General features: G+C 38.6%; 1 protein-coding gene across 4 annotated transcripts in view; it reads left to right on the plus strand.

Moving 5' to 3' along the window:
* The window catches only part of CEP290 (centrosomal protein 290), a 75,885-nt gene that overhangs the window by 42,526 nt on the left and 8,063 nt on the right, over positions 1-25,296 (plus strand). For all 4 annotated transcript variants that reach the window (XM_087723367.1, XM_087723368.1, XM_087723369.1 and 1 more), the window contains 17 exons: positions 10-144; positions 1,011-1,274; positions 1,810-1,917; positions 3,977-4,176; positions 4,521-4,734; positions 5,731-5,868; positions 8,411-8,632; positions 9,509-9,634; positions 9,862-10,007; positions 11,499-11,654; positions 14,538-14,661; positions 15,415-15,549; positions 16,399-16,485; positions 18,402-18,566; positions 19,008-19,130; positions 19,578-19,750; positions 20,654-20,798. In XM_087723367.1, the coding sequence (XP_087579493.1) occupies positions 10-144; positions 1,011-1,274; positions 1,810-1,917; positions 3,977-4,176; positions 4,521-4,734; positions 5,731-5,868; positions 8,411-8,632; positions 9,509-9,634; positions 9,862-10,007; positions 11,499-11,654; positions 14,538-14,661; positions 15,415-15,549; positions 16,399-16,485; positions 18,402-18,566; positions 19,008-19,130; positions 19,578-19,750; positions 20,654-20,798 (2,661 nt within the window). The remainder of the gene's footprint in view (positions 1-9; positions 145-1,010; positions 1,275-1,809; positions 1,918-3,976; positions 4,177-4,520; positions 4,735-5,730; positions 5,869-8,410; positions 8,633-9,508; positions 9,635-9,861; positions 10,008-11,498; positions 11,655-14,537; positions 14,662-15,414; positions 15,550-16,398; positions 16,486-18,401; positions 18,567-19,007; positions 19,131-19,577; positions 19,751-20,653; positions 20,799-25,296) is intronic.

Genomic DNA, 25,296 nt, shown 5'->3' on the forward strand with positions numbered 1-25,296 from the left:
CTTTTACAGTTTAATGAAGCTGCAGGTACAGTTCCAGATCCTACCTTGTCTCTTCCACATCAACTTGAGCAAGCTCTTAAAACAGTTAGAGAACAAAGTCGAACAATTCTGGAAATGCAAGCCACCTGCAAATCTGTAGAAGAGGTAATAGAACTATTCACCTAATTGAATCCTCTGTTTTTAATGATGTTATCAGACCAGTAGAGGGAGAAAATTATCACAATTCAAGAGAGCTTAGGAGAGTTTTTTAGTTACTTTTCACAAATAATTAACAATAATTATCATTTAAATAGTATATAAGCTGGAAACCTAGGAGTGTTAGCTGAGACCAAAATTTCTTAGGTTTACCTAAGTAAAAATGGAAAATAGAAAATATTGTTAATGAAATGTCAACAAAACAAATATCAATTTAATGTGTGTGATTAGCTTTAACTAGTAGGATGATCAAATTCTGACCATTTAAATCTTAATCTATGGGTTTAAACTATTTTGTGATAGTTTAACTTGTCAATTTACTAGTTGATAAATTAAAGTTCCTTTTTAGCTATGATGACAAAAAAAGAAATGTACTACTATAGGCATTTTAAATGTTGTAACTGGCTCTCATTGTATAGTATCTAAGCCGGGAAAGATAAAACTAAGTGTCCTTAGCAAAAACTTTACCACCTAGCTCTCCCCAAATTATGTCCTGTAATTATTTTTTAATATTTTCTCTTTCCAGAGCGACTATCTAGAAAATCCTGAGTTCATTTTTTTGCCGTTGCCGCCACTATCATTATCACCCCACTTTTACTCGCACCACCCCAAATCTTCCTCTCTGATCTTCTAGTATTTTTAATTTGGAGAAAGTTACAAAGCTGTAGGTTTTTTTTTAATCTGCACATGTTTTATATTTAGGGATGATCATATCACAATAGAAGCATAATTGATTGAAATGTCATATACAATATATGTATTGCTGAAACTGATTCTAATTAATTTTTCAATAATATGGATTTCCTTGGTTTCAGAAGCTAAAAGAAAAAGAAGCCACTTTGTGGAAAGCAGAGCAAAACATCCTGTTACGAGACAAAGTCATAAATGAACTAAGATTGCAATTGCCAGCATCATCCGAGAGAGAGAAATTGGTAGCGCAGCTAGATCAAATTGATGATAATACAAACCCCCATGCTCTGAAAATTGCACACCAGACCATTGCAAATATGCAAGCAAGATTAAATCAGAAAGAAGAAATTCTGAAAAAGTACCAACATCTTTTGGCCAAAGCACGAGAGGTATTATAATTTAGAACACTTAAATAAAAATGAAGGTGGAATATTTAGGTTTCATAATGGGATTTGTGGTTAGGCTTAGGGAAAAAACTTGTATACCAATACTTTCTGTTACCATCTTCCTATTATTTCAGTTATTTTTCTTGAATATTTTTGTGCATCATTCATGAAAAACTCCTAGATAGGCATACAAAAGAATGAAAGTAACAGGTTAATAGTGATGAAGAAAAAAAAAAGATGTAAGTAGGTCACATATTAAAGTTATAAGTAGTCTTATTTTGAAAATGGAAAATGTGGAGAGTTAGTTTGGGTTTCTTTGTATTTCATAATAAATCTGATTTAGTATTTGAATAGATTTGGGAGGAATAAGCCTGCAGGAAAAAAATGAGCTTAAATCAATTAATGAATTAATTAATTAACAAATTAACAAATATATGTATATGTGTGTATATTCCCATTATCTGTTTTTATTAATTAGATGAAATAGCGCAAATTATCAATTAAGTATTGTAACAAGAAATATAAATGTATTATTTAGGAACAAGAAGAAATTGCAAAGAAGCATGAAGAGGACCTCAGAGTTCTGCATCAGAAATTAGATGTACATGTTGACAGTTCCTTTAATAAATTCAAGCAAACAGCTTTAGTAAGTATAATATGTTTTATTTGTTTCCAAACTAAATGCTTATAACAGAAAGATAAAATGGGAAAATTGTTATGGTTAATCGTGCAGTAAACCAGAGGTTTAGACTGGATTTGCATTTTTGTCGATCTATGGAGCCCTTGCCACTACCTGGGTTAAGATGGTATTGTTTTATGGTGTTAAAGATATCGGTGCAGGACATCAGGTACTCAAATGAAACTGCCCTTTGCAATTGTCTGATAGTAATTTTATCAATGCCAGTGGTGTTCAAGTGGTGCTCCAAATGTATTGGAATTGCGTCCAAAACACCTATCACTATTGATACTATCTGATTTTTTTTGTCATACTTGTTCATTGTTATTGTTATTATTATTAGGCAGTTGATGGAACTAACAGTTTGAATGGACACTATTAACTTTTGATTTGGAGCAATTTATGTGAGGAAATACAAAAAAATAGATAATATTTGCTATTTCATTCTGCAGATAAACAATAGCTTGTACATCTAATCCTCCACTAACAACAGTTCACTTAGTGAACAAAGTTACAAAGGCACTGAAAAAAGTTATTATGACCATTTTTCACACTTATGATCATTGCAACATCCACATGGTCACATGTTGTAAATTCAGATGCTTGACAACTGTCTGACGTTTATGATAGTAGCAGTCTCCTGGGGTCATGTTGCAACCTTCTGACAAGCAAACTCAATTAGGAAACTAGAGTCACTTAACTGTGTACTAATTTAACAACTACTCACTCAACAAATATGGCAAGAAAAGTCATAAAAAACTCACTTTACAAATTTCTCACTTAGCAACATAAATATTGGGTCCAATTGCGGTCATAAGTTGTGGACTACCGTGTTTCCCCAAAAATACAACATGTCCTGAAACTAAAGCCTTGCCACATTTTATGGGTGGGCAAAAATATAAGCCCCCCCTGAAAATAAGCCCCTGGACAACCCCCCCCTCTCTGGCCAGGCAGAGCACCGCTCACCGACCTAGTGGTATCCCAAAGGTGCCAAGCCGTGGGAGCCGGAGGGGTGGAAGAAAGGCACTCACATTGCTTGGCACCTTCGGGATATCACTAGGTTGGGGAGTGGCGTTCTGCCTGGCTGGAGAGGGGAGTTGCCGGGCGGCTGCTCCCTTACAAACGGGCTCCCAAAGAGCCGGGCACAGCCTCAGGGGCGAAGCAGTCATGACGTGACCATGATCACAAGCAGCCACATGGCAAACCCCCTCGCCGGGCAGAGCATCATTCACTGATGTAGGGAGTATCCCTAAGACGCCAAGCCATGTGGTGCTCTGCCCGCCCCCCAGCTGCTGCGGCTGGGCACATTCAGGATACCCCCTAGGTCAGTGCATGGAGCACTGCCTGGCTGCAGAGGGGGGGTTGCGCGAGCGCCTGCTCCACCCCCAGCTCACATGCCTCCCAGCCCCACCATGCTCTGGGCTCTTGCAGCTGCTGCCGAGCTCCGAGCAAAATTTCTTCTGCGGCTTCCAAACTCCGGAACTTGGCTTCCGATTCTTCCAGCAGCGGCCGCTCTAGGAGTGTTTTCTATGGTTATGGGCAGGCTGCCAGACAAAGTCTTCTGACAGCCTGCCCATAACCATAGAGCAACACCAAAACAATAAGCCCGCCCCCTCTAATAAGCCCAAGGCCATATTTTGTGGGTCAAAAAAATATAAGACCCTGTCGTATTTTCGGGGAAACATGGTACCAGTATTTTTCCTTAATGTCTCTTACCTAGCAAAAAGCTTAAAAATACAATTTCTTTGCGTTTTGCGTTTGTTTCTTTAGCATAGGAGTAAAATCTGTGATCTGGGGAAAAATATATCATCCTACTGATGACTACAAGGAGAATATTTAAATCAAATATTGAAATTCTTGTGACTTTGAAAATTCCTAATTTTGACTGATGTATATGTTCTGAATTGAGAATCATACAGGCTAAATTAACCTCTTTTTACAAATGTATTGGCAAGAAACTTTGATTTTTGATGTTAAAGTGTAATAAATGAGTACAGAAAGATTTATTTCAATCTTCGTTGTTCTACAGGAGTTGATTCAAAAGCCTTCTTTAGCTGTTCCAGCAAGTAAACATTTAATTCGGGTGGCAGAACTGGAACAAACTATAGCAGAACAGGACAGCTCCCTTAATTCTCTTCTCAGCAAATTAAAGAAAACATCAACTGATTTGCAGAAGCAAAAGCAGATAACTGCAGTAAAAATCAATGAGTTTGATAACATCAGGGCCCAGTAAGTTTAGAATGAAGTTGTGATATTAGAAATTCTTGATCTGTTTTCTTGACTTATAACTGAGTCTTGTGTTGCATAAATAATTAAATTTTGAATTATCACTGTATAAATTTAAAATTAGTTGAACATTATTTTTAGAGCTATTATCATTGTCTCACTACTCACCTTTTAATAACATGACTGAGTTTAGTTACCAGTAAATTAGTTTAGTTTACTAAATTCTGATATAAATTTAGGACAGTGTGAGAAATATTTATGAATAATATTTGAATATTTCTTAGTCTACCTGGCTGTGCTCAGTTTAATAGTGGAATTCAGTTTTATATATTATTTTGTTGCACTAGGCTTGAGGAGAAGCATCAGTGTAGAGTTAAAAAACTGCAAGATGAAATAGAAGACTTAAGGAGTTTATTGTCAAAAATGGGAAAAGAACTACTGAATATAAAAAGTGAATTGGAGATACAAAGACAAGCAAATAACAGGTCTCCAACAACTACAATGAAGAATCTAGTGGAACGACTAAAGAATCAGCTAGCTTTAAAAGAGAAGCAACAAAAAGTAAGTATGATTATTTCACAATTTTTTGAGATTAGATCTAGGGAGGAGATAGGTGCAATCATTGACAAGCTTCTTGGTGATGTATATTATGCAAAGACAGCCAAAGTCATTTTATAAGCCATATTAAACGTTCCCTATCTGCCAACATTTTTACGGAGCTGGCAGACTTTCAATACTGCGTTTTTTTCTTTTGTTCTCTTACTTAGTTTGCATGGTGCATGATGATTGCAAAATAGAGATAGTCCTTTCATTTCTTTCTATCCCAAACTGTCCAGTACCTGAGATGCTTTACTGACTGTCACACACACACACACACACACACACACACACACACACACACACCTCAATTTACAATAGTTCATTTAAGTGACCGTTCAAAGTTACAACAGCATTGAAAAAAGTGACTTATGACCGTTTTTCACAGTTATGACCTTTGCAGCAGTCCCATGATCATGTGATCAAAATTCAGATGCGTGGCAACTGATTCATATTAATGACCATTGCTATATACCAAGGTCATGTGACCTTCTGTGACCATATGACTAAGGTTTTGCAAACTTCTGACAAGCAAAATCAATGGAGAAGCCAGATTCACTTAACAACTGAGTTACTAACTTATTAACTGCAGTGATTCACTTAACAACTGAAGCAGGAAAGGGCATAATATGGGACAAAACTCAGTTAACGTTTCACTTAAAAGCAAATTTTGAGTTCAATTATAGTTGTAAGTTGAGGACACACACACACACACAGAAAGTTATACATAGACTTATATAAATAATGTTACTTATAAATTAAATAAAATTTTCTGTAGCCTTATTTATTGATTTTTGCAGTTTATTCCAAAAATACCACTCAAAAACCTCAGCCAGAAAAGATTGCAACTTCAGTTCTACAGAAAGTTAAATTCTGGGTTTATTTACATATACAAATAATGATAGTTATTTTTTTTTTAATTTACAGAGCTTATTTGTATCTTTTTAATGATATTTTTAGGCTTTGAGCAAGGCACTTCTGGAACTCCGAGCAGAAATGACAGCAGCTGCAGAACAACAGATCATTTCTGTAGCATCACAAAAGGAGGCACATATGAATGTTCAGCAAATTGTTGACAAGCACACAAAGGAATTGAGGGTAAAAAGGAACCAGCATTTTGGTTTGGTTTGTTTTCATACCAAAACAGTGTCTAGCAGCAATTTATCTCACTTTGAAAATTGCATTTTTTTGTCCCCAAAAAGTTCACAATTGGAATGGATGCAAATGCTCTTCATTTAGCAACTACATCAGTTAGCGACCATTCACAAATATGGTAATTAAAAATTTATTTTCTGACCAATGCATACATTTACATCCAAATTTTGTTCATCTGTCAACAATACATGCCAAGGTGAAAACAATATTGGTATACCTATATGAGACCTTTCTCTGAATGACATAGCAGCAACCAGCAATTTTCACAGTGGCTTTCAGTTACATGTTTTAAATTTATTGTTAACTTTTCTGTACTGCCCATCTCCCTCAAAGAGAGACTCTGCATGGTATACAATAATTAGCAACTATTTTGCTTTACAACCAAGTCACTGGAACATAACTTTTTCATTAAATGAGGAGTGGATATATTTTCTTTATAAGGTGGGATCTGTCTGTCTGTCTGTCTGTCTGTCTGTCTATCTATCTATCTATCTATCTATATTAAACCAAATAATGGGAAATAGAAATGCTATTCATTTCTCCCTTCTGTCCTGGTGGCCAAGGACGTCAGTCAGTTTTGGACTCTCCAACATCTTTGATATTGGATATTCCAATCTGCTGAGACACAATTGTTCTGTTTTGTTTTGTTTTTTAAATAATTGAGGGAAAGCTAGGAAAATTATTTGTCTCCCAAAAGTATTTCTAGCCAAAAATTACAAACGTAATGGCAGTTATTAATAAAAGGCAATCAATAATAGAAGAGGCAAAATAAAAGAATGGGCAATTATTTGGATAATTTCTGAAACTTTGAATTGCAAAAGCAAGATATGAGTGATTACTATTTATTCAAAAGTTTCAGCTTAAGTTATTAACAGTTATCTGATAGAGTTTTGAAGGAAATCTCGTCAAGTTTTCCAGAGGGCATTCATCTTTCTGGGTTTTAGATGAACAGTATTTATTGTGAAATGGTTATTTGAGGCATATGTATAATTTTCTTTTATCAAAGCATATCTATAACAGATTAAACAGGAAAAACAGTATCAAAAGATTATATGTCAGTATGATATAACAATCACAGGCACACACATTTCTACTATATCAGGACATCTGAAATAACTGCTTAAATAAGTCTACCTGGATTATACAAAAATAGGAAGATGTATGTATGATGCTTTCTATAACAAAAAACACTTTCCCAGAATGGAGCTGGATATAGAATAATAAATTATTTTTATAGTCAGAAAGAAATATAACAGCTGAAATACTACCAGTATTTCTATTAGTTTGCTGCCGCATAGTCAAAAGAATACCATTTCAAGTGCAATACAAGTATTACAAATTGAGATTTCACAAGAAGATATTTATTAACACAATGTATCAGAAAAGAATATGGTTCTGAATATTTTCCTAGAAAAATAATAATAAATTAGAACCTCATAATATTTTGCAATAATTAATAATATCTAGAGTATTACAATTCTTCCAATGGGCTAGCAGTTCAATTCAATTGCATTACAACTTTAGCCCAAAAAAATAAAACAAAATGGGAAAAAAGTAAATTTTAAAAATTCAAATACAGTGGTTGTTAAAAGTTTGTGAACATTTTGAATTTTTCAGTATAATATTTTTAACTGGTTTGTTTAAATGGGCTCTCTTTATTTAGTTTTAGGATTTTGGAAAAAAATCATGTTTTAAATCATATTTACACAGAAATATTGAAAATTCAAAAGGTTTCAAAAACTTTTAAGCACCACTGTAAGAATTCTTCACCTGATCTTGGATGGCCTACAATATGGGTGTCAAACTCGATCGCGTCACATGATGTTGTGACGTATTGTGATATTTTTTGCCTTTGCAGAGCCGGGGTGGGTGTGGCCTGTGCATGATGTATCTGGCTCGCAGGGTGCTAGTTTGACACCCCTGGCCTGCAACAATAAAATATAAAGCCATAAGAAAAACATATAACCAAAACAGAAACTCATAAAATCAATATTAGTCCATAAAATATTATTATCAGACACTTGTATATCGTAGCCTTGACTGCCCTCAATGTTGTTCTCTAGGCCTTGTGGCAGATGTTTTTACTGTTTCTTCCTGCTGTAGGAATGGCTGCATTTGATACACAAACAAAATCTGAGCAGAGGCTTTCCTGGCCCTGGTGTCCCATTTTCTATTCAAGCAGGAACCATGAAACTAGGAAACTCTCTTAGAGATCCTCTTCTTCTCAGATAAAGCGAATTGTAAAGTCACAGTCAGCAAAAGTAGATAATATTGAGAAAATGGATGCAGTGGTAAAAAACAATTTGTGGCTTTGAATTGGGAGCCATTAAATACAACTGATTTTTCCTGTGTTTTGCAACTAAGATAAGACGCTATCTTCTATTGCCAGAAATTAATGCTTTCAACCTTTTCCCTCCTATGAATTGAATGCTATCATTCATTCTTTAGTTGTCCTAAATAATATTAATATATATTAATTTCTTAGAGTCAGATTGAAGATTTGAATGACCAATTGTTGAAACTTAAAGATGCTCTTAAATTAAGCAAAAATAAAGAGAATTCTCTATTAGATGATATGGATGATTTAAATCAAGAACTTCAGAAAAAAACGAAAGCCTACACTAAAGTTCTAAGGGAGAAAGATGATATGGAAAAAGATAATGAAGAACTGAAAAATCAGAATAAAAGATTAACCAGTTCAATTCAGGTAAATAGTCCTTTTTGTCATAGGACATTTTTTGTTGGTTTGTTGGCTGTTTTATTTTTTTAGCACTGCAATTGATCATCCAGTCATGAAACAAATCACACTGCATTCATGCAGAACTCTGCTTAGAGCACATTTGTTCCATCATCTAGGTTTCTTTTTTAAGCTTGAAGAATTATGTCAGGGTTCCAAGTAATACATCCCATTCAATAAGAACTTCGAGGCAGGCAATTTCCTCGAACGTTTTAATTGGGACATATCAAATTGGCATGTTCCTGGTGAAAAAAACCAGCTGTAAGTTCCCATCGGTTTTTCACTCAAAGTAAAACTTTGTCACGTCTCCTCAGAGTCTCCAATCACATGGTTGAATCAGCATACTCTCCAGTTGCTAGGTGACCCCAGTCTCTACCTTTTGAACATCTGCACCATCCTGGATTCCTAGGGGAAAGAATTTTATTTAGGCTACAATACTCTTAACTATCTTGACACCCCACTCCATGGCCCCTTCGCTCCAGGCTGTGTCAGCCCGGAAGCAATGAAAAGAGAAACCTCCCTAGAGAAAATGGCCAAAGTTTGGCGAATTTCAGGGTTGACAAATGCTTTCACATGTTTCTTGCATCTTGTTCTATGTCATTTCAGCAAGTGAAATTCCAGTTACACATATAACAACATTTATAATCACAAACTATTAATATCTATGCGGTATCCACTTTTTTCAAATGAACCTGTGAAATTGCTAATTTTGAAATACTCATACTTGTCAGTCTTTATGCCATTATAAAGTATTATATTAATATTAATGCCTTTATACTAATGTTGTAGTACTTTGTCACTTGTGATGTACAGGAACTATGATTTAAGCAATTCTTTATTTTTCAGGGCAAGGCTGATGAGCAAATTCTAATAGATGAACTTCAAAGAAAAATAAAAAGAATGGAAACAGAGCTTGGAAAGAAGAGCGATGAATCAGAAAAAAAGAATCCAAGAGAAGACAGGATGTTGAAAGTATGATATAAAATGTCCTTAGCCAATATGACTTATCTCTGACTTGCTATGCCCCTCCCATATTTTGTAATTATATATGGTATTTTATTAAATGGTATGTTACATATAGTATTTGTTTATACATGCAAAGGCACATATTTTCAAGAAACGTATGCTTCATTAGAGACTGATAAATTGCAAACCTTTAAAGGGGAAGATTGTTCATTTTGTTTTTCTTCACTTTATAGAGCCCAAGGGAAGAATTAATTAAATGGGAGGAATGTAAAAAATGGCAGACCAAAGCTGATGGGATGAGAAACAAGCTGAAAGAAAAAGAAAAGGAGATAGAATCCCTAAGCAAACAGCTTAACACAATGAAGGAACTTTTTTCCAAGTTAGTTTGATTTTTTCCATTTTTTATTACCTATGATATCAAAACTTATTGCTGTTTAAATGTATTTGATAAGAATTGATCTCCTCTGAAAAAATATATTCTGAGCCATAATACATTTTTCACATTAATAAATGCATTTTACAATCTTACTACTTCATCAGAAATCACCACAAGCAACTACTAAAAGTAATCATTAGCAAAAATGGAAATCAAATATGGTACAGAACATTTATATATATATCATTCAACAGTAATATATTAACTTAAATAGCAATATATCTTTTTTAGAAATTGCTTCTAGAGCACACATTTCAAAATGCTTTTGTAAAAGGTGTTTTTCACTGAAAAAAATTGAAAATGAATAAAGCTGCAAGAGGAAGTAAAAGGTTTGTTTTAATGAATATACCGTATTTTTCAGAGTAAAAGACACACCGGAGTATAAGACACACCAAGATTTTGAAGAGGCAAATTTTTTTTAAAAAGGTTTTGCACTTTGCAAACCTCCCAAAAACGGCCCATTTTTTGCGAAAACGGGCCTGGTTTTTTTTTTAAAGGGCATGAATAGCCCTTAGGAGGCTTGTAGAGTGTTCATGGAGAGCGGCGGGGGGGGGGGGACATTAGGAAGCTTATAGAGCAGCTATAGCGAACCTTTTTTGGCTCACGTGCCATAAGTGGGGGGGGGCGCAGGAGGGGCGTGCGTGGGCATTCTGCATCCATAATACAATGCGAGACCCCCCAGTGCGCATAGGCGCATGACAGACATGACCCCCCATTTTTTGCATGCTTTTGTGCCCTCCCCAGGCTCCAGAGGCTTTATAGAAACCCAGAAGGGCGAAAACAGCCTCCCCCCCCCCAAGGCCCTCTGGAGGCTTCAGGGACCTTCAGGGGTGACTTCTGGTTTGCTCGTAGGGTTATTTTTAGTCCTCCAGAGCCTTCAGGGAAGCCTGAAGGTCCCTGAAGGCTCCAGAGCACTTAAACCGACCCTATGAGCAAATCGGAAGTGTGTTCCCAAACTTCTGGTTTGCCCATAGGGCTACTTTTTTGCGCTCTGGAGGCTTCAGGGAGGCTCCTGAAGCCTCCGGAGGGCCTCTGGGGGATGCGGGGGAGGCTCTTTTCGCCCTCCCAGGCTCCTATAAAGCCATGTGCCATAGGTTCGCCATCCCAGTTATAGAGTGTTCCTGGGGGCTGTGGGGGGCAAAATTTCTTTCCTCCTCAGCCTCCAAGTGCTCTCTGAAAACCTTCTACAAGCTATGCATGGCTATTTTGGTAAAGGGGTGGGGTTTCAGGAGGCAAAAAAATGCTGTATTCAGTGTATAAGACGCACCCAGATTTTCAGCCTCTTTTTTGTGGGAAAAAGGTGTGTCTTATACTCTGAAAAATACGGTATATCATATTATATATATTATTTTAATAAATATTTAGCACACATTTAATTTTGCATACTTCATCCACATGAAAACAAGTTGCATTCATAAAAATTACATATTTCAGGGCTGAAAAAGAAAAAAATACTTTGCAGAAGAAACTCAAAAGCTGCAGTGTCACCGTTGATCATGTTATGGGAGTCAGAGCATCTGAATCAGAGCGAGAATTAGAAGAGCTTCGTAAACAAAATATGGATCTGGAGAATGAAGTTGTTCACCTGAAGTAAGAAAAAAATCAATTTTATTATCTTAGGCATTGAATGAAGTTGTTGTTAAGCAAGATGTCATGTGACTGCTCATGTAATTGCTTTGCTCAATGACCACAATCCTGGCACTTCTGTTGCCGATGTTAAGTGATCACGCATGTTGTTAAGCAGATAAAGTCCCTGGTAAGGAGTGTGGGATGCCTCAGGAATGTGGGGTAGAGGTTCTGTTTAATAGCTGAAAATCTTCCCTGCCCAAATCCAAATAGGATTTTCAGCCTCTGAGAAACACTCATGCACAGTCTGCATCAAGCCAGCTAAAGGTACCCTACCTGAGGTACCTCATGTGCCTTACTTACTGTATGGTGCGGGCTCTCTGCTTTCTGCTTGTCTCTAGGGGCTGGCTGAAAGAAGTGGCTGTCAAAGGATATCAGCCTCTTTCCCTGGGTGGAAGGGATCAGCTTTAGCAGGATGCAGGAACCAAGCTCAGATCTTCAGGATCTGAGTCCTGTTTCTCTACCCCACTGAAGGAGTTAAGACCCTCTCAATGCATAGAAGGGAACTCCTTTGGTAGGGTGCAGAAATGGAGCTTAAATGATCAGGATCTGAATTCATTTCACCACCTGCCCACAAAAAAGGAAGCTGACATTCTTTGGCAGGCAGCTCTTTCAGACAACCTCAGCTCATGAAAATTGAGTTTTCATTTAGCAACCAATATTGGGACAGATGACTTGGTCATTAAGCAAAGCAATTAGTGTGAAAATCATGTGACTGCAACTATGCTTACTATTTTACATGAGTTTTCCTTTGACTTACGGTGTCAGGATATGATCCCAAACAGCAGAGAAATTTTCCAGAACTTGCGTCAAATCATATACTCTTTTTTCTTCACTCCTCTGTTCTTTGGAATGCTCAGCCTGATGCTGGGATAATTAGAATGAAGGAAATTAATCTTTTTATATTCATTGGAGAGAAAGGGATTACTAGAGAGTAAGCAGGCAAACAGTGGAGAATGCACAACCCTAAGTTTAACTCCTACTGTTTGCCTAGTGAAGTCTTAGGAGGCAAACAAAAGTCTTTAATGTAAAATTTAATTTTTAGGCAGCTGAAGGGCTCTAATCCAGTGGTCCCCAACCTTTTTATCGCCGCGGACCAGTCAGCCTTTGATAATTTTACCGTGGCCCGCTGAGCATGCGCAGGGGTGGGGGGGCGTTGTTTTAAATCCACCTTCCCAATTCATCACCTGAATCATATCCCACCTTCCATTTTGTATGTAGATTTTAAGGAATAAACAGCTGAATTAATCAAGGTCAAAGATAAAAGGAGCAAGGGCAAAATTAAATAAGCCAGAGGATAGCAATGTAAAAAGAATACAGTATTAAGGAGAGAAAGGAGAAGAAAAAACCTCGCTTCTGCTGAGGTCAGGGAAATGTTTGATACTGATCTGGCTGGGTAAGAGTCCAAGAGTCCATATCGCCAATAACTACGCGTGGGGGGAAAGGAAATGTGTTTTGTGAGGAAGAGAAAGAGCGCGCTTCACCGATGCCCGTTGGTGAAATTTTGGATCTCCCCTCAAAATACCCCCCCGCCCTCGGCTGCCCGACGTTCTCTCTCTCTCTCTCTCCCTCCCTCTCCCGCCGTTCCTTCTCACAAGCCAAGGCCGGGCGGGGAAGCGCCGTCTCCGTCCCGGGCGCGCCGCCCCTCCCTGGGCAACTCGGAGACGACTGAGCCGAGGAGGACAGCGAGAAAAAGAAGAGAGCGGCCAGCAATGACCGCCGGGGAAGCCGCCAGGGCCTCCAAGGGCTCCGCTTCCAGCGCATAGTCCGCCCCCTCCTCGCCTCGCTTCCAGGCGAGCCGACTGAGGCGAGAAAGGAGAAAGAGGCGGAGGCGTTCACTGAGGGGACGGCTGACTCGGGGAGGGGGTGGTGTAGTAGCGGGGGATTCTTCCTCCTCGCCTCACTTGCTCCTGTGCTTCCGCGCAGCTCCCCCCCTCCGGCGATGGCACTGCATGAGTGAAGAGTCGGCCGTTGCATGGCCCCCGGCCGCTGCGCGGCCCGGTGCCAGGTACTCCACGGCCCGGCACCGGGCCGCGGACCGGGGGTTGGGGACCACTGCTCTAATCAACTAAGTCCACAAAACTGAGCATGTTAAGTTGCAGTTAATACTTTTAGAGAAGCACTGCAGAGACAAGCAGTATAGGAAGAGATAACTTGTTTACGAAAACTCTTCTGTAAGGAGAGGGGAAAACATGGATCAGGTACAGAACAATGTGTACTGACTGAGTGTAATGGTGAACAAGACAGACAGACAGACAGACGGACAGACACTGTGAAGGTTATAAATATGGGCACTGGTCTCAAAGTTACTTTTTCATCACTGAGTGATCGCTGTCCGATGCAGTCACTGAGATTTACCTGTACACATTTCTGTACTAACTTTCGCTCCTTCATTTAGGAAGGTCAGTATAAGGAGAACAGTTCTGAAATTCATTTTATATACTGACATATTTCTTTCTTCCAAAGAATTCAGTGATTTTTAAGCTAGCTTACAATGCAATGTGATAATACTCCTGTCGATGATTGATGTTTAAAAATTGAATAAGTCTCTTTTTAATATCTGGGTGGAGAACTTTTTATGAAATCTCAGGATTATGGATTAGTGACAGTTGAGAAGCAACTGAAAGGAATGGCAATTTTGTATTTTTGCCAATAATTATTCATTAAAATATATGTAAATCAGAAGTCCAATTCAACCCAAAGAAGACTTTTTTCTTTTAACTAATGTTTATGATTAAACCAACCTTATCACATAGTCACACAAATATAAGCCATTTCTTTATATGAAATATGAATCACGTGTCAAATTGTGCAGTTATTAAGTAATCTTTTCATTTGTATATCAAGAACACAATATGCTGTCCCTCGGGATGCTGTTGTAGAAGATTTGCACTTAAAAAACAGATATCTACAAGAAAAACTACTAGTACTAGAGAAACAGCTTCCCCGAGACACATGTTCAAGGCCATCAGTAAGTTAAGCTTATAAATACTTTTTCAAGATAAAATTCATTGCTATAGTAGATTATAAGTTCCAGTGATTTTGTCAATATTTTTATGATTATTTTAGTACAATGTTTTTGAACATAGCACCAACAATTATAATAGTATATTTTATGCTATTTATTATTTATAGAGGTAGCTTGTGGATCAGATCAGATCAGGCATTAGGCTGAAAACCAGGAGTTCTAACCCAGTTTAGGCACAAAGCATCTGGGTGAGCTTGGGCTATTCACTTCTCCTAGAAAAAAGGCAACGGCCATCCACTTTTGAAAAGCTTTGTCAAGAAAAGTGCAGGAAATTGTTCTGCAATTGGATATGATTGAATGGAAGGAAAATATTATTATATTTATGTTGTTTCTGTAAACTATTCAGGTTGCTGAAGTCTTTTAAATAATAGACTGTAGATTTACTTTTTAGACATCTTGGGTTTTATATGCTGCGTTGGCAAGATCATGTTTTGAATAAAAAGTGCAAATAAGTTTGAAGGGATTGTATACACATTTTCTTTATAGTAGCAGTTGCTTTTTTGCTTCCTGTCATCAGAATTATGGGAAATATAATTAAGGTTCCATTAAGTATTCTTTAATACTTAATTAAAGTATTAATTTAATTAATAATTAAAGATTTAAGTATTCTTAAATAGCATTGCTATTTGTTAAATATCTTAAAATGCCAACTATTAAGCTTTTAAACATTGATTATAACTTAACTTTCTTCTGAAGACATCAGGGATAGGATCAGATGATCAACATCAAAAAGAACAAGAGTTTCAAAAGGAGAATCTAATATTGTCATCTGAAAATATGGAGTTACGATTCCAGTTAGAACAAGCCAATAAGGACTTGCCAAGATTAAAGGTATATTTTTATTTTATGAATCTGATGGTCTGCAGAAAATTACTGTTTCTTTTTTAAAAAAATGAATTTGTAACAACTGCTCAGATATATCAGTGGATCAATTTCTGTATATACCCCTGTACCTTAGATTATTGGAAATAAATTATTTCACAATGAAATTGTTTATGAGATATGACTATGATTGTAGATTATACAATAGCCTTTGTTTTAAAGACATTCATATGTGCATCTCATTAAAATTAATTTTGATCAGGCAATACATTTTAATATCAAATATTTATGCAATTTTTGTTTAGATTCTGAATTTACATATCAAAATCTGCTGAGTACATGGTTCCTTTTCTCCCATTTATCTTTATACTATTTTACTGTTGTTATAATAAACTGATTTTATCACTGATTCCTCCTTTTTTCAAAAGCTTTGGAATATTGAAATTTCTAGTGATTAGTAAGAACACAATCATCCTTATGCATTATTACCCTGAATAACATTGTATTCACATTCTTCTTTTGTAATGTAAATTGTCTGATTTAAAAATTAACAGATTCTTGTGACAGTGATACAGTGATACAGTGGTTTGGTATTATAAATGTAAATAATCACAGTAGTTAAATACATACTGTAAATCATTAGAATTATTATTAGTATGTATTTATTAGATAACTAGAAAGAAGTTCGTTGTAAACATATAATCCTTTCTTGCATGTATCCAGGTACCTTTGTAATAGGATGAATATTGCAGAGAAGCCTAACTTCTTTATGCATATTTTGAATTTTCCATTTTACTGTACATTTTTATTTTTAGAAGTGTTCCGTAGAATGAGTTTATCATTTTATTTTTTCAATAGAATCAAGTAGCTGATTTAAAAGAAATGTGTGAGCTCCTGAAGCGAGAAAAGGGAGAAGCTGAGCGGAAATTAGGCAATGTCAGAGGGGTAAGATAACATGATAGAATTTGTAAAAGGGTACAGGAATGAATCTTATAAATGCTAAGAACTTGTATTAACTGCATTAAAAAATAGAAAATCTTTGGCTTTCAGCAATGAAGAGGTTCTTATCCCAAAGTAGAGAGATATGATTTGTTTTACCTATAATAATAGAGCATAAGATTTACTAAAAACTGAGACAAAAATTAAATAGGAATAAAAATAATGTATTAATTACTATATCAATTGTATTTGGTGATATGTTACAAAAAATATTTTTTTACAATTCTATCTTAGTACATAAGAAGAACTGTATCATGTCAAAAAATCCAGAAGATTCCATTCACACCAAATTCACCAGTATTCATTTAGCTAAATGTAACAATCCAGATCTAAAAACCCTTGGATTCTATGTAGTGGATCACTATCTCACACCAAGCAGAGTTGGTGTAGTAGCAATAGCAATAGCATTTAGACTTATATACCGCTTCACATTGCTTTACAGCCCTCTCTAAACAGTTAATCTAGGATCTCATTTTACCGACCTTGGAAGGATAGAAGGTTGAGTCAACCTTGAGCCAGTGAGAATCAAATTGCTGGCACTCAGCAGAATTAGCTTGCAATACTGCATTCTAAGCACTGCGCCACCATGGTTCTTAGTAACTAGTCCCATCCAGGTTTTTAGAGTAAATAAACCTGTAGGATTTAGACAAGTTTTCATTATTACAATATAATGTGTCCACAAAATGTACAAAATGAGTTATAGAACATGGAATCTGATTATAACCGCAGTTAATTGTAACCTTTAGCTTCTGTTTGTTCAAGCAAACAGAATTTAATCCACTTCTGATTCCAGAATAAGCATCTATTATCACATGAGGAGATAAATTGTCTTCCCACAGATATCCAGGCTGAAATATCTCCTAGCTGTAATCATGAAAAATATGTTTCCCATAGTTGCATTTAACTGTAAATTTTAATAAGAACACCGAGTTCTTATTAAACTATATTAGAAATATGGGAATGAAGCAAAATCTGTACATTCAATTTTCTCTGATGATTAGTAGGGACATTAATACACAAGTAGGTGTAAATGACTTCTCATAAGTTATGCTTTATAGATTTTCTTTGACACAATATGAACCCAAAATAGGTTTGCTTCATCTGTGTATTTCACTGCAAAAGAATTTGTTCACATTGCTTCTATAAGTACTTCACATCTTGCAATATTACAAAAAACAAAATAGAAAAAAATGCTGCTAAATAATTGGTTTGCATTTATTATTTTACCTCATATTTTTCTATTATGTAACTGTAGATTTAGATTTAGATTTTATTTGGTTTGTATGCCGCCCTATTCCCGAGAGACTCAGGGCGGCTCACAATAAAAAGGGAAGGGGATACAAAAAATAAAATAAAAACAACAATTTAAAATTCACAACAGTCGTAACCTCGAATGGGGCTGGATAGTTCAACAGCCCCAGGCCTGCTGGAACAGCCAGGTCTTAGTTGCTTTGCGGAAGGCCGGAAGGGTAGTAAGCGTCCGGATCTCAACGGGGAGATTGGCCCTCCCCCGAGGAGTTGCCAGCCGACATTGGCCGGCAGATGGAATTCGGAGGAGGCCTAGTCTGTGAGATCTAATAGGTCTTTGGGAGGTGACTGGCAGGAGGTGGTCTCTCAAGTAGAGTGATAGAACTATGTATTCTAAACAATACTATCTAATATTGAACTAAATATCTATAGCAAGCAGATATCACAAATAAGAAAATTAATATAGTTAGAAATAATTTATTGGAGACTTTTAATATAATGAAAATGGTATTTCTAGATTAATAGATATGATATAACCACATAGATATCAGCCTTACATATAAGTCTATGAATGTATGTGTATGTATATATTCATCTCTTATTTCTTCATGTAGGCTGGAAGGAGTGGGAAAACAATTCCAGAATTAGAAAAAACAATTGGCTTGATGAAAAAAGTTGTAGAGAGAGTCCAAAGAGAAAATGAAGAGCTAAAAAGGGCCCCCGGAGTAGTCTCTAATGAAAAAGTTGCCAGACTTGAGCAAGAAAATGAGGACTTAAGGGTAACTAACATATGCTATTTTAAAGGCTTTTTTGTTTTAATATTTAATCTGAAAAATATATAGTGATTTATGAAGGTGGTCTCATTACTCCTGAGTTTACAAAGGTCCCTTGAGGTCCTTGGGATCCCAGAACTCATGAGGTAGCTGTCTTATTAATAACCCTTCATCTATTGTTTTCCTGTTTTAGTTCTACTTTTAGAATTTCTAATTATAAATTATATAAATTTGGATCATCCTAATAGTTCTAGAACTTGGATAATACAGTGTATGTGAAAACATTTTTTTTTAAAAAACTATATTTTAAGTGAATATAATACGGCTCTGTAAAAATTGATAAAAGCTCTACGATATACAAATAGATACTATGCTTTTTCAGATTTTAATAATATGAACAATTTGTGACATAATCCTCCTTTTTTCATTTGTTTACAAAATACTAAGTCTGAAATGGAAAAACTGAAACTTCACTTTGGAAGTGAACTAAGTGCACGATATGAATTGAAGACTAAAGGCACAGAAAAAATCATTGCTGAAAATGACAGAATACGTAAAGAGCTGAAAAAGGTAAATATATTATAAATATTGTATGACAAATTTTCAATATAGTTTGATTCTATCTAGGGTTGGGTGACAACATTGGTTGAATTTTTGAGGAAGCTCATTTATTTTAAAAAAAATATTGCAATAGATTATTAACTATATTATTTATTAATCTGTATATTATTATTTATAATGAAATTATAGATAAACAGGGCTCAGTCTTTCCCATTTTGGAAACAGAATTCTTAATTGATATACAAGCAAATCATAGCTTCCTGATTAATAAAGATTAGTAAATTAGAATAATTAAACCACATTCTTTCAGATTTAATAGAAATTTGGTTTCAAGAAATATGATTTGCTGTGGCACATGCATCAGTGGTAAGAAAGGAACTCACAGGCATAGTGTTTATTCGAAGCTTAATTTGGAAACATGTTTCAATATGATTAATATATTTTTTGTGACAATAGGAAGTAGAAAATGCAGAAAAACTGCGAATGGCAAAGAATAACCTTGAAATAATAAATGAGAAACTGAATGTGGAATTGGAAGAGACAACAAAGAAATTAAACTTCGCAGAAAGCAGAATCCCAAAACTTGAAGATGCTGACACCAAGAATTGGAAATCCATAGTTATAACAAGGTACAGGTTGTTGTCTGTTAACAACCGCTCATTCAGCAACCTAAACTGTGACAGCGTTAAATGAGTGGTACTTAATAACTAATCCTTGGAGTTTCAGTTTTTACAGTACCTCCGTAGTCATGTGGATGTGATCTGGGTACTTGACAACCAGCTCACATAATAGTTGCGGCATCCCACAGTCACATGTTCACCATTTCTCTGTTGGATTGCAAATTCTGCTGCTGTTTTTTCTCCTCAGGAAGCTGGCAGGAAGTCACAAGATTCTCACTGAATGGCCTGTGATTTTCACTTAGCAATGGCTGTTTTATCAGTATTGCTATCGCTGAATGACATTGTCATATGATGTCTTGCTTTATGATCACAAGTTAGCAATAGAAATTCTCATCCCAATTATCATTATAAAGTAAAGGATAACTCTAGAACTAAATAATGGAAAATAAATATATATCTATTTCCCCCTATATTTCAAAAACTGTTAATTTATTTCTCAAGTTTATTGGCACTTTTGAATAAGTTTCAAAATTTGGAAACTTATCGTTAATGAAAAACATACCAATTAATAGCAGCTTTATGCATCTTTGGAACACATATTTCTAGGGGACAAGGTCCTTTTTGTTATTTTGTATATTTAAAAAGTTGAAAGCTATACAAAATGTTCTTCAGAATAATCATGTTGAACTGTTAATTTGTGTTATTTATTATGGATGGATGTATTTCTGTCCACACTGCATCTTTTCAATATGAACAATTCAGTATGTATTGTGTATCATATATGATTTTAAAAATTGTAAACCAATTGATAAACCAATGCATCATATACAATCTTATTCTCTTGAATAATATTATTTTCTTTTAATGAGATCAGTTGGAATCAGTACTGTCCATTTTTATTTTTACTTTCAGGATGTTTGAAAATAAACTCAAAGAAATGGAATCTGAAATTGCAAGAAAAAACCAAATTATTAGGGATCTTAAACAGAAATTACAAAAGCCAACTGAGAGTGCAGATAAAAATGAAAACTGTATTGAAGACTATCTTACAGAACAAGTAAGATTTTATTTTTATTTATTTGGTGCCTTTAGGTCAGCTCCTGGCACCTGCTTGGCAAGTCCCTGCTGTTTTCTTGGCATATTTTTTTCAGAAGTGGTTTGCCCGAGGTCACCCAGCTAACTTTGTGGCTGAGGTAGGACTGGCACTCACTCCTTAACTACTATGCCAAACTAAAGTAAAATTTAGTGTGTGCATAATGGGAAAATGTGGTGTTTATATTTTACTGGTAAGAAGTTTTAATGCAGTTTCTTCCTTTGTAAGTGCATTCTTTTTTTATTTTCTCACTAATCTCTAGAGAACAGGTTATTCTCCAAAGTTGGTGGAGACAGCAGTCATGAATGGGTTAACTCAGTCAGTAACCAATAGAACTGAGTCTACCAAAGTGATGTCATCGCCTCTGAGGAGTGTCCTCCCACTTTTTTTTAGACTCAGTTCTATTTGAACTGATAGTGCTAATTGCTCTCTCCTCAACTTTCTACTTAAAAACTTCAATTGGCTTCTCTAATCAAAATTAATTGTCTTGAATTCATCTCCAAATTGCAAGGAAGAAAAAAGGGTTTTCTGGGATTGCTCCCTTTGGAGCCAGGACTTTCAGTTAGCCCTTGGGCTTACTGAGGAGAATTGCCAGGGATTCTTTGAGGCTTTTGCCTCCCAAACTTGCCAGCAGCCTCAGAAGTTTCTTCGAGTGCAGAGTTCCTCAGCACTGGCCATTGGAGGCCCCGCTCAATGCTGCTGCTGCCGCTGGATCTCCCTGGCTCTCCCTCGCTTGCCACCAAGCCGCCAACTGGGCCAGAAGCCGCCGCCACTGCACGCCACCACCAGTCCTCAGCGCTCCCGCCGCTGGACTATCGCTGCTGCCTCCGCAGCCACTCCACAGGGCTTTCGACACCTTTCCTCGTTCCGCAGCCTCGACTACCTCGTGGCGCCCAACCCATAGGCTTTTTTGTTTTGGCGTGAAGAGCTCTGGTGGCCATTTTGTCTACTCAGCGAGCCGTGAGTACAGGCCATGGCCTCTCCTGGCCCTGAATGGCCTCCACCCACCAACCTTCATCTGGGGCACACAGGCACAGATTTGCCCTGGAGGCCTCCCCTACTGAGCCTGCTTCCAAGACCCCAAGGTCTAGTCACATGGGTACAGCCGATCCACCCCTCCAGGAAAGGGACACTGCCACTCAGGCCCCTCCCAGCAATGCCAGAACCAAGACCAAAAACACAGAATCCAGTCTATTTCAGGCCCAGAGCCTCTTCAGCCTAGTCCTCCTGACCTTTCTTCCGATTCAAAGGATGATCTCTCCCCTGCTGCATCCATGATCCAACCTGAGGATGCCCGGGGCACCGGCGATCTGGCCAACAGTGGGGATGAATCTGAGGGCAGCAGGAGCATCACTCCTGATGAGGACGCCCTCTACCAGGAGGACATTTCTTCCCCCATCCCGCTTCCATCGTTCTTACTCACCTGGCATGGCTGATATCATATCTGAGACTATTGAACGAGGCATAGCAGCAGGAATTAAACACAGGTCTTCTAACCATTGTCCTCCACGCAGGTCTGTTTCTTCTTCTGGTTCCAGACGCAGGAATGGTGATCTCTCAGCTTCTTCATCGCATGAGTTACCTGGCACGTCCAGTCAGCCATCAGTTTTCAGAGAGGAGGAACGTCCGGCAAGAGATTCAGATCTCTCGGAAGATGAAGGTCTCCCTCCCAACCCACCTACCGTTGTCAGTTTATTATTCAATGTCTTTTTTTTAAGTCCAAGAAGATTGCGGGCGAATATTCCTTCTCCCAAGGCACAGCAGGGAACGGAAGCGGACAGAGTTGACACTACTGACCCCCTCTTCATCCAGCCTAAGGTAGAAAAGGAGATGATTCCGTCACCCAGACTCTTCATAGATGTGGTCCAGAACGAATGGGCATCACCAGGTACATGTCCCCTCCCCAATACTTTGGACAAGCGCCTGTATAATGTGGGACCAGAACTCACCAAGGCTCTAGAGGTACTTTCTATTGACTTGCCTATAATTGGCCTTTCTTCTCCTAATGCAGCCTCAGCAGCTTCTGAGGAGGCTCTTCGCCCTGAAGACGAGAGGATAAAACAAACTCTGGTCAAAGGACAGCAGGCCTCGGTTTGGGCTGTCAGGGCGGGTACCTCTGCTTCTTTCTTCAGTCGCTCTGCTCTCTTATGGCTAAGGCAACTTCACGTGAGGCTTCTGGCCCGGGATTCTAGGGCTTGCAGGGACATTAACAAATTAAAGGTGGCCCTAGAATAAACTGCAGATGCCTCCTTGGACGCGGCCCGTTTTGCGTCCAAGGCTATTGCATCCTCCATCTCCACCCAACGCCTGCTTTAGCTAAAGCAGTGGCTAGCCTCCTCTCCCTATTCTTCCTCTCTTCTCTTTGGTCCCCCATTAAACCCTCTGTTGGTAGAGTCCAAGGATAAGCAAAAGGTCTTGTAGCCGGCCACTAAGAAACAAGAGGGCCGCAATCAATCCTTTTATCGTAGGCAGCCTTTTCGTGGTCAGAACGGGGGTGTCTCCATCTCCCATCCACAACGTCCCACCTCTCGTCTCGTGCACTTGGGAGCCCTTATCGACTCTTCTCAGGGGAAGGTCTTCCTGTCTCGGGAACGCCAGATCAGCCTCAGGGACTTAATCTATGAGGTACGGAGGAGACAGCGGGTCCCTCTTCTCCAGCTGTCTCAACTGCTGGGGAAGATGGTCTCCTGCTTCTCCATCGTCCCTTCAGCGCGGTTTCATAGCCGCTGCCTCCAGTGATTTCTACTGCCATTCCAGAAAACCAACAGCAGCTGTTCCCTAGTGAAGGTCAGGTTGACTCCAGAGGTCCTCCACTCTCTGGACTGGTAGGTCTCCCCAACCATCTCTCAGGGGTTCCTCTTTAGGGAACCTCCTCGTCTGGTAGCACTCACCTGGAAGACCAAGTAGCTCAGGGTCTCTGGTCTGATTCCGACTTTTCCCACAATATGAATTGGCTGGAGTTGAGGGCCATCCATCTGGCCCTCCTTCACTTCCAATCCTCACTCCACAGCACCCATGTGCTGATTCGGACAGATAACACGACGGCCAAGGCGCATGTCAACCACCATGGGGGGATGAGAGGGGTATCTCTCATGGAGTCTGCCTTTCGCCTAGGGATCTGGGCGGAAGCCAACCTTCTCTGTCTCCACGCCAAACACATCTCAGGCTCCGACAACACCAGGGCAGACTGATTAAGCCACACGACACTCAACCCTGCGGAGTGGAGCCTGAATCATCACATCTTCAACCAGCTGTCCTCCAGGTACGGGACTCCGGTGCTAGACCTCTTTGCAACGGCATCCAACAAGCAGCTGCCCAGGTACCTGTCTCGTTACACGACACCAGGCGCGGAAGGGATGGATGCCTTAAGGGGCAGGTGGCCTCATGGTCTCCTGTACGCCTTCCCTCCCTTACCCCTGATAGAGGGTGAACTCATCCTAATCACCTCCCATTGGTCGCGCCGACCACGGTTCGCGGACCTGGTCAATCTCAGTGGGCCCAGTGTGGCGTCTCCCCCTGATACTGTCCCTTTTTCATCAGGGATCTATTCACCATCCCGACCTATCCTGGCTCCGCCTAACCGCATGGAGGCTGAGTGGGCGGTCTTGAGGGCGGCTAACCTTTCTGAGATGGTAATTCAAACTATTCAGGCTTCTCGACGCCCAGCCAGTAATATAATCTATGAATCAACATGGCAGACTTTCATCACATGGTGCCTTTGTAAGGAGGTTACTTCCCTTGAGGCTTCGGTCCCCCAGGTTTTGGAGTTCCTGCAACAAGGGCTTGATAAAGGACTCTCACCAAACACTTTATGGAGGCAAGTGTCGGCTCTCTTTGGTTCTCTCCCTGCACCGGGAGGAGCCCCTCTCCTTGCATCCTCATGTACACCGCTTCATTAAGGGCGCGTCTAATCTGCCCTCCTGTCATACACCGCTTCACCTCATGGATTCTATCCAAGGTCCTTGACTTTCTCACTGGACCACCCTTCAAGCCTCTCAGGTTGGCCTCATTGCATCACCTTACCCTGAAAACAGCCTTTCAGGTGGCTATCACGTCTGCACGGCGGGCCTCAGAATTGGCAGCCCTTTCCATCTGTTCTGACTTGTGTGTATTTCATTCACACCGTATGGTCCTTTGCCTTGATCCCACCTTTGTTCCAAAGGTAAATTTGGTCTTTCATCAATCTCTAGTCCTCACCATCCAAATTTCTGCTCTAATCCTTCTCACAGTCTTGAACGCAAATGGCACAGGTTAGACGTCAGATGTGCTCTTAATATCTATGTTGCCAAGACAGCAATCTTCAGGCGCACTGAAGCGCTCTTCATGTCTTTTCATCCCACAAATAAGGGGCTAAAAGCTTCTCCATCTATGGTCGGGTGCTGGATCCGGTCAGCCATCTCTAGAGCTTACCTGGCACATCATCTCATGCCTCCATCCAACATCACGGCACATTCCACATGCA

This window comes from Thamnophis sirtalis, unplaced genomic scaffold, assembly GCF_051295495.1.
Source record: "Thamnophis sirtalis isolate CommonGarterSnake01/CBP01778 unplaced genomic scaffold, rThaSir2_p1.2 scaffold_9, whole genome shotgun sequence".
Taxonomy (NCBI): domain Eukaryota; kingdom Metazoa; phylum Chordata; class Lepidosauria; order Squamata; family Natricidae; genus Thamnophis; species Thamnophis sirtalis.